Source organism: Pipistrellus hanaki (genome assembly GCF_964339955.1).
Source record: "Pipistrellus hanaki genome assembly, chromosome: 16".
Taxonomy (NCBI): Eukaryota; Metazoa; Chordata; class Mammalia; order Chiroptera; family Vespertilionidae; genus Pipistrellus; species Pipistrellus hanaki.
In genome coordinates this window covers 8,655,997-8,670,235 of record NC_140518.1, presented here as the reverse complement: position 1 = coordinate 8,670,235, position 14,239 = coordinate 8,655,997, and the positions used below count along the sequence as shown (strand labels likewise).

Here is a 14,239-nt window from a genome sequence, read left to right as displayed (position 1 = left end):
CCTGGGAGCCTGTTAGAAATGCAGACTCTCAGACCTTACCCCAGACTTACTGAATTATAAACATTCTAATAGATCCCAGGTGACTATATGTCCATTATAATTTAAGAAGCACAAGGTACTTCCCTCATATATTATATACGGGCATACCTTGGATATACTGCAAGTTCTGTTCCAGAACACCACAATAAAGCAAATATCTCAACAAAGTGAGTCACATAAATATTTTGGTTTCCAGTGCATATAATAGTTATGTTTATATTATACTATAATCTATTAAGTGAGAAATAGTATTATGTCTAAAAATGTACATATCTTAGTTAAAAATATTATATTGCTAAAAAATACTAACCATTGTCTGAGTCTGTTTGAAAAATGGCACTGACAGACTTGCTCAATGCAGGGTTGCCATAACCTTCAATTTGTAAAAAACACAACATCTGCGAAGTACAATAAAAACAAGGTATGCCTGTATACGCATGCCAAAGATTCATAAAACTTGCAAGAGTACATTTTTCTGTAGTCCTTATTTAAGGAACAGAATGCCTCTATTTTACAAACTAAAATGGAAATTTATGGGGCTGGGAGTGGGGTGTGAAGGTTACATCATGTCCTGAACAGAGGGGAGATTATATTTTTAAATTGCAGGTTACAAACCTAAGGAACACCCTTATAGCCAGGACTCTGAACTTCTGTCATTCTATTAAACACTAATGACAATACATAAATCTTGCTTTTTTAAAAACTATTTCTGTTCACTGAAGGACTCAAAACTATGACTCTGGCTCTTTTTCATATCCAATCAATTCTTAAGCTTTCATTCATCCTTTTGACTCCGATAGCAAATAAACTATAGACCATCACACGCAAAAATTTCTTAAGATTTTACATAATTGAAACTCTAATTCCATATATTAACTTCTAAAAATGGTTAATCTGCAGCTATTTTAATGATTAATGATTAATTTAGGGCAATAAAACCAACAAATAGTCAAAAAAGAACAAGCTCTGGTAAGGTAAACAGCACTCTTCAGACTCTCTTAAATGGCAAAACACTGAGCTATGGAAAGCTGACTATTGAAGGATGATGACCAAAAGATAATGGGCTCTGACTTAACAAATGGCATAAATAAGTCAACTTCATTTCCTATCCATCGCAAAGAAAGTAAAGCAGCTAAAAAAAAGTAAATGTCCCACTTCCATTTCTCTCTCAAGCTATTAAAGATTACCTGTGGCAGCATTCTTTTGCTGGAACTTGGTTAAATACATGTTCATTCCTTTCTTAAAGTCCTGAGAAAATACAATTTTTAAAAATTCAAGAGTCAGACTTCAGAATTTATAGTATATTTACATATTAATACTCAAAAGCTACTTGACTAAAATTATTGTGTCAGATTTATTGAAATACATACATATATGTCTACTGCCTTTTATTTATTTTAAAATATATACTTTTATTGGTTTTACAGGGGAAGGGAGAAGGAGAAATAGAAACATCAATGATGAGGGAGAATCATTATCAACTGCCACCTGCTTGCCCCTTATAAGGGATCGACTCCGAAACCCAGGCATGTGCTCTGACTAGGAATCAAACCATGATTGCCTGGTTCATAGGTCAATGTTCAACCACTGAGCCACACTGGCCAGGCTACTGCCTTTTATTTAAGAATGCATACTGTGGCCCTGACTGGTTTGGCTCAGTGGATAGAGCATCGGCCTGTGGACTGAAGGGTCCAGGGTCGATTCCAGTCAAGGGCATGTACCTTTGTTGTGGGCACATCCCCAGTAAGGGGTATGCAGGAGGGAGCTGACCGATGTTTCTAACTCTCTATTCCTCTCCCTTCTTCAATGTAAAAAATTAATAAAATTAAAAAATGCATACTCTGGCCCTGACTGGTTGGCTCAGTTTGTTCAAGTCCTGTATACTGAAAGATCATGGGTTTGATTCCCAGTCAGGGCAAATACCCAGGTTGTGTGGATAAAGGAGGCAACTGACCGATGTTCCACTGTCACATTAATGTTTCTCTCTTAAAAAAAGAAAAATCAATAATAATAAAAAAAAATGCATACTCTGCCTTCTCCTTTTAAGTTTTATACCAGCCTTCCACCCACTTCCAAACATATTTGTATATCATTCATCTAAGAGATCACAAGAGTCAATATAAAAAAATAAAGACAATCCAGTAATGTAATATTCTTCTAGATGCAAAAAAAAAAACTTTACTTAGAAACTTAATCTAATTAAGATCTTTTTTTCACCATAAAAGAATAGAAAACTTTTAAAATTGCTTTTTTACCGTATCCCCAATGTAGTCATGCAGCATTCGGATGACAGATGCACCTTTGCTATATGATATAGCATCAAATATCTCATCAACTTCAGAAGGATGGCCCACACTGACCTGGCAGACAGTGTAATTCAAGGTTATGACAGGAAGTAGACAATCTATAATATGAATTACATAAAAAGCTTTCTAGGAAAATACTTCTAATATGATACTTTTCTACACTTAGTTCCCTGATAATGTATAACGATGACCCTTAAATATGTGTGTGTGTCTGTGTGTGTGTGTGTATAATGATCCCTGTCAACTCTTAGGGTCCAGTCTTGACTCTCCTTTCTTGGGATGCAAGTCACTATCAATCTGTGTATTGGTGGTGGTAGTGAATGGGAGTGGAGAAGAGAGCGATGAAAACACTTTCTTTCTTTCTTATGGTTTATAATTATATAGGACCTTGGTTAAATATGTCAAAGTAGATTATAAGTCTAGTTCTTTGAAAACAAAATTTATACATATAAACTTAGCTAAAGTAACAAACAGGTAAGTCAAGAGAATTAAAAAATACATATAAACAGATAATGACAACAATAAAAGAATATGTTCAGAATTTTCTTTGAAACAAACAATGGAATGATAATGTTCCCCTATGCATATTTCTCAATAGATATGGTTCTCCCATACTATTCAATAAAAATATATTTAATGAATGCTTAAGGGTACATAGTACTTGATTCTACTAAGATCAATTTTTACAGGGTCTATCTTAAGAAGAAACATAATTAGACCAGTCTTGCTAGATTTTCAAGACTGGAAATAAAAACTATAAAAACGAGTGAATCACCCATGCAATTTTCAGAGTTTTAAATAGCTCTGTAACAAATTACTTCATTAAAAATGAGAGCAATGGTTAAAATTATGGCTCACTTCAATAGGATGGCTGTTATCTAAGGCATCAAGCTCCTGTGCACGTGTATAATCAGCAGAAACAAACTGAGTCCAGATATCATACTCTGGGAAGCAGTGGTCCACACACAGATATTCAATCCAGGATGCAAAGCCTTCATTTAACCATAGATGTGTCCACCATTCCTAAAAACAAAAGAGAAATATGTAAAGAAAACAAAATACTTCTCATTCCACTCATTTGAAAAACTCACATGTCCCCTCCACTATACTCTAAAACTTGCCAACTTAATGAACTAAAATAAAAAATTAGTAAATAACTAAAATCTCTCTTTTTTTTAATCCCCAGCTGAGAATATGTTTCTACTGATTTGAGAGAAAGTCAGAGAGAGGGAGGGAGAGAGAGAAACATCAACTGGTTGTCTCCTGTACTTTCCTGACCGGGTTTAAATCCACATCTTTTTGTGTACTGGACAATGCTCCAACCCACTGGGCCATACAGGCCAGGGCAATAATTCATATATCTGAACTACAGGCTCTACAGCAGCGGTTCTCAATCTGTGGGTCGCGACCCACTAGCAGGGTTGCCTAAGACCATTTACATTACGATTCATAACAGTAGCAAAATTATAGTTATGAAGTAGCAACAAAAATAATTTTATGGTTGGGGGTCACCACAACATGAGGAACTGTATTAAAGGGTCGAGGCATTAAAAAGGTTGAGAACCACTGGCCTAAGGGTTGCCAGTTCAATTCCTAGTCAAGTGCATGTACCTGGGTTACAGGTTTCATCTCTGGCCCTGGTTTGGGAGTGTGCAGGTGGCAACCGATCTCTCTCTTTCTCTCTCTCTCTCTCTCCTCTCCCCTCCCTCTTTCCTTTCCACTTTCTTTAAAAATCAATGGAAAAAAATATCCTAGGATGAGCTGAAACCAGTTTGGCTCAGTGGATAGAGCGTCGGTATGCGGACTGAAAGGTCCCGGGTTCGATTCCGGTCAAGGGCATGTACCCAGTGGGGGATGTGCAAGAGGCAGCTGGTCGATGTTTCTCTCTCATCGATGTTTCTAACTCTCTATCCCTCTCAATTCATCTCTCTGTAAAATCAATAAAAATATATTAAAAATATATATATATGGATGAGGATTAACAAAACAAAACAACCACAACAAAAAAACCTCCCCCCAAAACAAACAAACAAAAAAACACACACAAACAAACCCAGAAAGCTACTAGGACCAAACAAGAAAAACTGGAAAACTATTTCCATAATGGCTGAGAAAAATCATTGTTTATGGATGAGTTAAACATTCTAGATAAATAGAAAAGCAGTACTGTTTATAAGAATTAGGTGAGATGAACAGTAATGGCAGGAAGTAGTTCAGTAATGAATGGTATTTAAGCATTTATCGAATAGAAAATTCTCACCTGTTAAGAATTAATAGGGGGATGGACAAAGAATATAATGGGTCAAAAATCAACTTTTATTTTCTTACAGCACATTTTAGAGATTTTAATATAATTTTCATTAAAGTTGATTAAATCTCTTATGAAAAGAAAAAGATATATAAATCCATGCTAAATGCTAAAGGACTAATGCAATGGTAAAAAACAAAAGGGCATTTTAAAATTCTGAAAAGACCAAGATTTTCCAATATTAAGTGATAAATGGCTATTTGTCTAAGTGTTTTGTACTACTAGCCTCCATTAAGATAGCTGGTACAAAGCTATTCTCCAACCTATCTCCAAGCCCTTAAATTTCAGTTATTGAAACAACTAGTATTTAATAACTACAATAGTTACTCAAATCAGGTAAAAAGCTGCTTAAAATCAATATAATAATGCACATATTTCCCCAAGAGTTATTACTGGTAGTTTCAAAATAAAATCATAAAAAATAAAGTTGGCTGAAAGCTGAGCCAAAAAAGAAATTGTTCAGTAGCAACAAACTTGTTGCATTAAGTAGAAAAAAACATTTATGTACATATCTGAATACGCATACTTAATTCCACATAAAATTAAATTTCAAAAGAATGTTTTTTCACCCCTAAGTAAAATTTTAAACATCCAAAGTAAAAGGATAGACTTTACTTTCAAGAGCTGACTTCCTTTAGAAACTGTCTCAGACATGTCATAGTTGCTACATGTCTTACTTTCTTGCTTATTTCTGTGACATATGGTCTTAACTACAATAATACCCAAGTCAGGTTTTGCTCTTTGGCAACCTAAAATGCCATCAGGGATTTGGCTGACTCCAGAATCTCCAGTTCTTCCTTTGCAGAGGTACTTCTAGTTCACTAATTAAAGCCTGTGCTCCCAAGCTTTAACATAATTGGCTATTGTAGATGGTATTTATTTACACTAATTCTGCAATTTCTATTAAATTTCAATATAACATTTTAGGCAATAAAAACAAACAAACAAAAAAAAAAAAAACAGACCCCTAAAAACATTTCAATATAATCAAACTAGAAGCCTAGAGCATGAAATTCATGTGTATAGGGAGGGTACCTCAACCTGGCCTATGCCCTTGGGGGATGTCTGACTGACGATTTAGGCCCAATCCCTAGGGGCCTAAACCGGCAGTCAGACAAATCTGGGATGCTGCATGCACCAGTGACCATACTTTTCATACAGATGAAAAGCATCTTGCTGCCCTAGCTGGTTTGACTCAATGGACAGAGCATCAGTCTGTGAACTGAAGGGTCCCAGGTTTGATTCCGGCCAAGGACACATGCCTGGGTTGTGGGCTTGATCCCTAGTGGGGAGCGTGCAGGAGGCAGCCAATCAATGATCCTCATCATTGATGTTTCTATCCTTCTTTCCCTCTTCCTTCCTCTCTAAAATCAATAAAATATATTTAAAAAGAAATTTAAAAAAAAGCATCTTGCAGCTATATATTTTTTGCCCTGATTATAAAAAGTAGCACATAAAAAAAAAAAAAAAAAAAAAAAAAAGTAGCACATAGCATGATCCTTCTGAGGCAGTAGTACCATTTTCCCCATCTTATGGGTAGAAAAACTGAAGCGGAGAGAAGTTAATTGGCTTTGTCACACAATGGTAAGTGTCAGAATCAGGGCTGGCCACAAAATGTGCAAGCCAGAGTCCATGCATGTCATCACTGCATCATCCTGTTTTTTCAGTGTTAGAGTAGCCTTGCCAGGTTTTAATCTTTAACTCTAAGAGACTTCCAATATATCAGGTAGGATCCCTAGGCCTTGCGGACAATGAGAGTCCATCTGTGGGGCAACCAGTGGGCAGGACAATTGGGGGTGACCAGAGTGATTGGGGGCCCTGCTGGTACCTGCCTTGGCTGGCGACGTGGCACTGCCCACTAACCAGCCCTGCCCCCTGACCACTGATCCCTGTCCCATCCCTCGGGGGGGGGGAGGGAGAACAGATGCCCCATTTATTTCTGTGGCACAATGTTACAGGCAACCCTGAAATACTATGTAGCCAAAATAATGTGCAGCAGGATGAAGATAAATGTATTTGAGCACTTAAAAATATTAAATACCATAGTAACAAGATTTCCAAACCATTGATGGGCGAGCTCATGTCCCACAACCAGAGCAACCCACTGGCGTGACGAAGAGCAGGAGTTTTTTGAATCAATAAGCAGTGCAGTCTCCCTGTGTTTAAAAAAAAAGAATAAAATAATTAAGCAATAAAAATATAATAAAAACATGCACAAGTAGGGAAGGGAGATTCAAATAGTAATAAGATGATCAAATTAGGCTTTAGAGATGTCAAGAAAACATTTTCTTAGTATAAAGAATAAAAAAAGTTCCATGAAGATTAAAGACTACATCAGTAGAAGTCATACAACAGAAGATAAAGATGTGACACAAGTTTAATTATCAGGTTATTGAGAGGACAGCTGCCTGAAATTTTGAAAGAACTTTGTCTTAGTGATTTAGGGATTACTGTGCTAGATAGAGAGAAGACAGTTCTTCCATTAAAAGAATGGGAGTGCCAAGTTGGGGAAGATGCATTCCACAATCCTAAAAAGAACACTAAGAAGGTTGTCTGAAACTTGGCTCTTCATAGAAGGCAATTGCAAGTAGAAGGCAAAAACTTGTTTATAGACCCTGCTTCAAAAATTACATAACCCACATGTTTATAATGTAGTGACAAATACGTAAAAATTTGGCTAGAAAATACTTTAAATCAGGGAAGGTTCGTCAAGCTAGATAAATAACTATGAAACTACTGGGAGGAAGAGAAGGCATCGAACTGAGAAACTGAGCCCCAAACATATCTAAAAATGTTACTAAAGCCAGATGCTCACTAAAAATCATATAACCTCAGATAGTAGGACTAAAGGGTGTTCATCCACGTTTTTGAAATGTGCACAGAAGTGAAGGGAGGTAGGAATATTTATGGTAGATCATAACGCAGAAGATACTCAACTGTGATTATGAGTGAAGCTTTTATGAAATCAGTGATTGAAAAGATAAGGCAGGGTAATGCCTCATTAACATACCTATAAGTAACAAGGCCCCAGTTCTCCATGGCACCTTCATAAAATAAATATAAACATTTATTGATATACACACATACTTCTTCCTCAAAAATCACAAAATCAAAATAATTATTACAATTCAGCAATAAAATGAAATTTACTTTACCAGCTGCAAAGTCTGCAATAGCAATGAGATCAATTTTAGGTAGAGGATAAGGAACATTGAAGTAGTCCTTATAAAAAGGCAGGGTTTTAGCAGCAACCTATAAAAGTATAAACAAAAAAACCATCTAATAAATATTTTATTGGAATTCATATAGAAATCCACAAAGGAATCCTGTTGCAAGCCAAATTATCTCAAGTTACTAGAAATCAATCCCAGGGGCCCTACGTTCAAAGAATGTGTTAGCTGTAAGCTTTTTTGGCCAAACTCTAGTTATATATAACTGGGTATGAAAAATATAATTACATATTTTCCCACTCACTCTCTGGATAAATAAATTCTACTCCAATATTCTCTTAATCATTATCTCATAAAATGTTAGTGCAACAGCAAGGTTGGTACTTCAAAAATTCTATTACAAATAAAACCAAAGTAGCACAACAAATTTCAGTTTAAGTTATAAATAAATGTACTAATAATTGATCAGAAATGTAAATTCCCCAACCTGGAGTTATGGACTGTTGGAACAATCCTCTTCAAGTACATTTACCTCTAACGCAAATTTTCCTTGCTCTGCTTTGCCAACAGGGGTGTAAACACGGACACACACACCATCTTTTGACCTTGTTTCTACAAAGTCATATTCACCCACAACAAATGCCACCAGATACGTTGACATGACAGGTGTGCGGGCAAACTTCACTTCCACTACATTTTCATCATCAGGGTATGGTTTCCGATCAATTACATTCTTTAAAAAAAAAAAAAAAAAAAGGTAAAATTTAAACAGATTTACATTAAATATAGAGAAAACACTAGTCCAAAACTGTAGGCTTTGTTGCCTCTCCTTCTCTCCTTCCTCATTTCCAGAACTTATCTATACCAATTCATACAGTGCTTTAATGCTGTCAAAATCTTTCCTATTAAGAAGGAAAGTGGGGGGGGGGGGCAATGTAAGATACGTACACATATAATACCTTAATAAAAAAATTTAAAAAAAGAGAGAAGGTAAGTGAGTTGATCATACATTCATATTAAAAAGTTCTAGGCTAAAGTGTTAAAAGAATGAGTAAAAAGAAACAACTTTTTTTGAATGCCTAAATATGCCAGGCACTGGAATGTTTTAAGACAGAGCTCAATACTTTTTAAATGAAATAAGCCTAGGAGACAATAATTATTAATAAAAAGAAAAGTGCAATTGTGAAATCTACATTTCAAAGGGAACAGATTTTTAGATTTAGAGCATTCTCTGTACTAAGACTAGCTCTAAGCAAATTTGTGAAGAAATCTCCATTATACTTTTGGAGTCCCTAATTTCCCTTTGGTCTTCTCCCCTTTTTTCCTATTCAGGCTCTCAGTTTCCCCAAGATCTCTCTCATCATTCTTCCAAGGAAGACTTATTCAAAAACAGACCTGATAAATTCATACTAAATTGTAAATTAATATTTAAGTTTAATATATTAGCCTGCTCTCTAAGAATATTTGAGAAGAGAATGGCATTCTATCTGTGGAACTCTTTTCCCTAATAAAGGAGGCAAAAGCCAGTTATTTTCAGGTTCAGTAGGCTTTCCCAAGTTTCCCAGATTCACATTATAAGCTATAGGATTTACTCTCTGTCTGAAAGCAGTCCTAGACAAAACATTCAAGTGGTGAATGCTTGCTTTGTTTATGAATGAGATCAGTGCATATTCCAAAAATACAATCAGCCAAAAATCTAAATACAATTCATTATGTGGTTATATCTTTTGATATTTAAGAAGTCAGATTTTTTTGAGGGTAGTGAACACACGATATAATATACAGATGATGTATCATAGAATTGTACACCTGAAATTTATATACTTTTTTATTAATCAATGTCACCCCAATAAATTCAATTTAAAAGATTTTTTTTCTTTTGTTATATTTATTAAACTCATCACTTATTTATGCCTCTAAATGAAAAGAGGATAATTTGGTTGATATGGTTTACAGTGGTTGCCAACCAGTGATCCTCGGACCATTGGTGGTCTGTGAAGTCCGAAAGGTGGTTTAGAATTTCTCCCATGAAGTGGAAAATTCCAAATAAGGCAATCAGAAAAAAGAAGGCTTATTAGAAATAAAAAAAAAACTAACATTTGTTAGCTATGAAGCATATGTTAGGTGGTTTCATGCTATCTCATCTAATTAGTAAACTAAATGTGCTAAAATTCAAAATTTTAAATATACTTACAAACACATACATACCATGTTTGATAAAGCTACCCTGTCTTTAGGAACAATCAATGAGATATCAAAAGTGGCTTTGATGGCAGGCTCATCCCAGCAAGGAAAAGCCCTCCGAGCATCAGTAGCCTAAAAAAAAAAAAAGAATATGAAATGTAAGTATCACTGATTAACTTAGCAGTCATCTCTTCCTCTCTATTTCTATCATTCCTTCACTTGTGCAAATATTTACTTTCTACTTAGTGCTAGGCAACAAGCTAGGAACTAACTACAAAGAAACACAAGGCTTATTATAATTGTCATATAGTAAGGAACTATATCTTCTATAGATCATAACAATTTTTTAAAAATATATTTTATTTCTATTATTTTTTTATTAAAAATATATTTTATTGATTTTTCACAGAGAGAAAAGGAGAGAGAGAGAGAGTTAGAAACATCGATGAGAGAGAAACATCGACCAGCTGCCTCCTGCACACCCCCCACCGGGGATGTGCCTGCAACCAAGGTACATGCCGTTGACCAGAATCGAACCTGGAACCTTTCAGTCTGCAGGCCGATGCTCTATCCACTGAGCCAAACCAGTTTCGGCTGATCATAACAATTTATAGCATCGATTTTCAACCAGTGTGTCCCAAGAATTTGTAAAACATGCAATACCTGACTATTTAATCAAAGGCACTGACCTCTTTTCCTTTAGTTTACCAAATAAAGAAATGACAACAGCCAACACAATAGCTGTCCTGTGTGAATAAATAAAAATTATACCTATTTTTTTGCCATTTTGGCAAAAACGTATTTTTTGGTGTGCTGTAGAATTTTAGTAGTTTATGTGTGCCATGAGATGAAAAGGGTTGAAAATCGCTGATTTATAGTATTAGAGTTATTTATAATTTTATATATATTTTATATTTTTGTTGATTTTTAGAGAGGAGTAGGAAAGGAGAGAGAGAGAGAGAAACATCAATGTGAGAGAGAAACATCGAGCAGTTGCCTCCTGTTTGCACCCTGACCAGGGATGGAACCCTCAACCTGGGTGTATGTGCTCTGACCAGGAATCGAATCCACAATCTTTTGGTGTACAGAAAGATGCTACAACCAACTGAGTCCCACTGGCCAGGGCTATAATTATATACATATATTTTTTAAAATAGATTTTATTGATTTTTTACAGAGAGGAAGGGAGAGGGATAGAGTTAGAAACATTGATGAGAGAGAATCATCGATCAGCTGCCTCCTGCACACTTCCCTCTGGGTTTGTGCCCGCAACCTAGGTACATGCCCTTGACCAGAATTAAACCTGGGACCCTTCAGTCCGCAGGCTGACGCTCTATCCACTGAGCCAAACCGGTTAGGGCTATAATTACTTTTTTTTTTTTTTTTTTTAATTTTTTTTGTGAGTTTATTTGAGCCTTACTGTCGACATATGCCGGGAAGCAGAACCTCAACGGATTGAGATAATGCTCCAAAGAATGGCGGGTTACATTTCTCTATTTATACACTGAAATCAAAGGAGGGACATAGGTGGGTTACATGAAATTCATTGGTGATGGAGTAAGGAGGCGGGAGAAAGCAAAGCGGGATTGGATAAAAAGTAAAATGATAGACCTGTACTCAGGTAAGTGCAGGAACAATTAACATAATAATGAAGGAATTTGAGGCATCTGTCCTGGCGCCCACCACATTTGGTTGTGCCCCAGGGGCTCCGTATAATTACATTTTTAATAAAAATATTTCAAAAATGGAATGCAAATGGCTCCATCAATAATGTTAACACAATAAGAGCATAGAGAGGGTCAATAGTATACTGTAAGGATTCAGAATGGGGAAAATATGATAGGTTGCCTCTCTGGCTTTTATTTCAAAAGTAAAAATATTTTCAGAATCTTTGATGTACTTTGTTCTTTATCTGAAATGTTAGCAATGGGGATAAAGGCAGACATTTCATCAATTCTAAGCAGGTAATTTGTTCAATGGCATTTCCATATACTAAACTTAAAACTGTCACCACTTGACTTACTTAAATAGACCTCATTCTTTCTTTAAAAGTAAAAACAGAGCACAGTTGTTAAAGCAAAATAAAACTTAGTGGTTCAATAGAATATCAGTGGCAAAAGGACAAAATTAAATAAAAGAACAAAACAGAAAAAAAAAGAACTAATGACAATATTCTGTGTCATGAAAAGGAAGTAACAAAATATACAGAAGTAGCCGAAACCAGTTTGGCTCAATGGATAGAGCGTTGGCTTGGGGACTGAGGGGTCCCGGGTTCGATTCTGGCCAAGGGCATGTACCTTGGTTGTGGGCATATCCCCAGTCAGAGGTGTGCAGGAGGCAGCTGATTGATGACTCTCTCTCATCGATGTTTCTAACTCTCTGTCCCTCTCTCTTCCTCTCTGTACAAAATCAATAAAATATATTAAAATATATATTTATATATACAGAAGTAGAGAAACCCTGAAAAGGGTTTTCTAAAGAGAAAAAATGTTAGATGGCTGATTGCACTCTCAAAAAAATTAGATTAAAATTCTGTCAAAGAATAAAAAAGACATTTGAAAAGTAAGTAGAGTATAAGAAAAGAAATGGTAGTAAAGAAAACTTAAATTAGGAGCAGAAACAGTACAGAAAGAAATTTATACTAGAGGAAATTAAATGAATGATACAAATAACAAAATTTAAAGATTTCTGGAATTTTCAAAGGATAAAGTGATGAAAGCAATCAAAGGCACGTTTGCACGATAAACTCAATATGTATAAACACACACACAGACACAAATACATGCAGGTAATAAATTTTCAATAATTATATTGCTTTTATACTAGTACCTTTCTTAATTAAGATTATCCTTAGCACTTGACACGTGTGGTTTTTCCTATTAAATTAATAGTAATCCTGTTTTTCTCCCTCTTATAATGAAAATAATTGGCTGAAAATAATATAAAAATCTAAAATCATAAATATAATTATGGCCAAAGGCACCTAGCATCAAATGATCACACAAATAATAAAATAAACCTTTGTAAAAATATCTCAGTTAAGATCATAATACTTCAGAAAAGAATACCATACCTCAAACTGTGTGACAGCAGCATAGCGTACCTCTCCAGAAGGGGTAGTATATTTACTTCTATAGAAACCTTTCATTTTGTCATTCAGTTCTCCAACAAAATCTATCTTTAAGGTTCCTGTACCTGTGATTGAAGATAAATGAAAACCACTTTTAGGGAAATGTTAAGTACAAGTTATCAAAAATATATCCGTGACAATAATTCGACAGGCTATTTACAATGTTTAAATCAATCCTTCCTTTCTCACATACTCCTCCTGGCGATGGAGAGAATATAGTATTTACTAAAGTTACATGGCAGACTAAAACTAAAGTAAACTTAAAGTCATGTATAGGGTGGGTAACTGCTTAGAAAGTTCTTCAACTGTATTATTAATCTCAAATGACCATTAAAAAACAGAAAAAGAAATGAACATTTATTATTAAATGTATAACATGCTATTGTGTTTTAAAAGTATTTATAAACTTGCAAATACCGTGTTTCCCCGAAAATAAGACATCCTCCGAAAATAAGACCTACTTACAGGTTTCCTTCTGAGTTAAATATAAGGCATCTCCCCGAAAATAAGGCCCCCCCCTAGGCTCTGTCTGAGAATGTTATTGCTAAACATGAGAGATTTGGTCCACTGATTCTGAAAGAAATGGAGTCACAAGAAATTCACCAGGAAATTCAGGAATTGAATTGTTATGATGATGTTCCAGAAGATGATGACATGATTGTCATTGAATAAATGAGTAAATTCTTGATACTGTAGGATTCACAGTTTGTCTGGTTTGTGTTGACAACTACCGTACTACCGTACAGTATACAGGTAATAAATTTCCTTTATTTTCATTTAACAATAAATGTGTACCGTATTCTTCTTCATGGAAAAATAAGACATCCCCTGAAAATAAGACCTAGCGCATCTTTGGGAGCAAAAATTAATATAAGACACTGCCTTATTTTCGGGGAAACAGGGTAAGTATTGTCTCAGATGAGGAAACAGGCTGCAAAGTTAAATAACTTGTCCAAGATCATACAATTAGTTAAGTAGCAAAAATGAGATAAAAACTTAAACCTGTTTAATTTAAAATTCATGCTTCCTGCCCATTTTACCATGTAAATTGGTCCTTTTAGATGAATTCATGTCAATACCTTTATCATTAAGAAAAGACACT

The 14,239-nt window shown here is 35.2% G+C and overlaps 1 protein-coding gene across 2 annotated transcripts in view; it reads right to left on the bottom strand.

Annotated features, from left to right (window-relative positions):
- The window catches only part of NPEPPS (aminopeptidase puromycin sensitive), a 63,548-nt gene that overhangs the window by 23,594 nt on the left and 25,715 nt on the right, over positions 1-14,239 (bottom strand). The window contains exons 4-12 of one of the 2 annotated variants that reach the window (XM_084864033.1): positions 13,081-13,202; positions 10,032-10,139; positions 8,356-8,556; positions 7,809-7,905; positions 7,664-7,697; positions 6,695-6,809; positions 3,204-3,368; positions 2,295-2,399; positions 1,227-1,287 (exon numbers count right to left, since the gene is read on the bottom strand). In XM_084864033.1, the coding sequence (XP_084720159.1) occupies positions 1,227-1,287; positions 2,295-2,399; positions 3,204-3,368; positions 6,695-6,809; positions 7,664-7,697; positions 7,809-7,905; positions 8,356-8,556; positions 10,032-10,139; positions 13,081-13,202 (1,008 nt within the window). Of the gene's footprint in view, positions 1-1,226; positions 1,288-2,294; positions 2,400-3,203; positions 3,369-6,694; positions 6,810-7,663; positions 7,906-8,355; positions 8,557-10,031; positions 10,140-13,080; positions 13,203-14,239 lie in introns of both variants that reach the window. The other variant, XM_084864032.1, reaches the window with a different exon arrangement.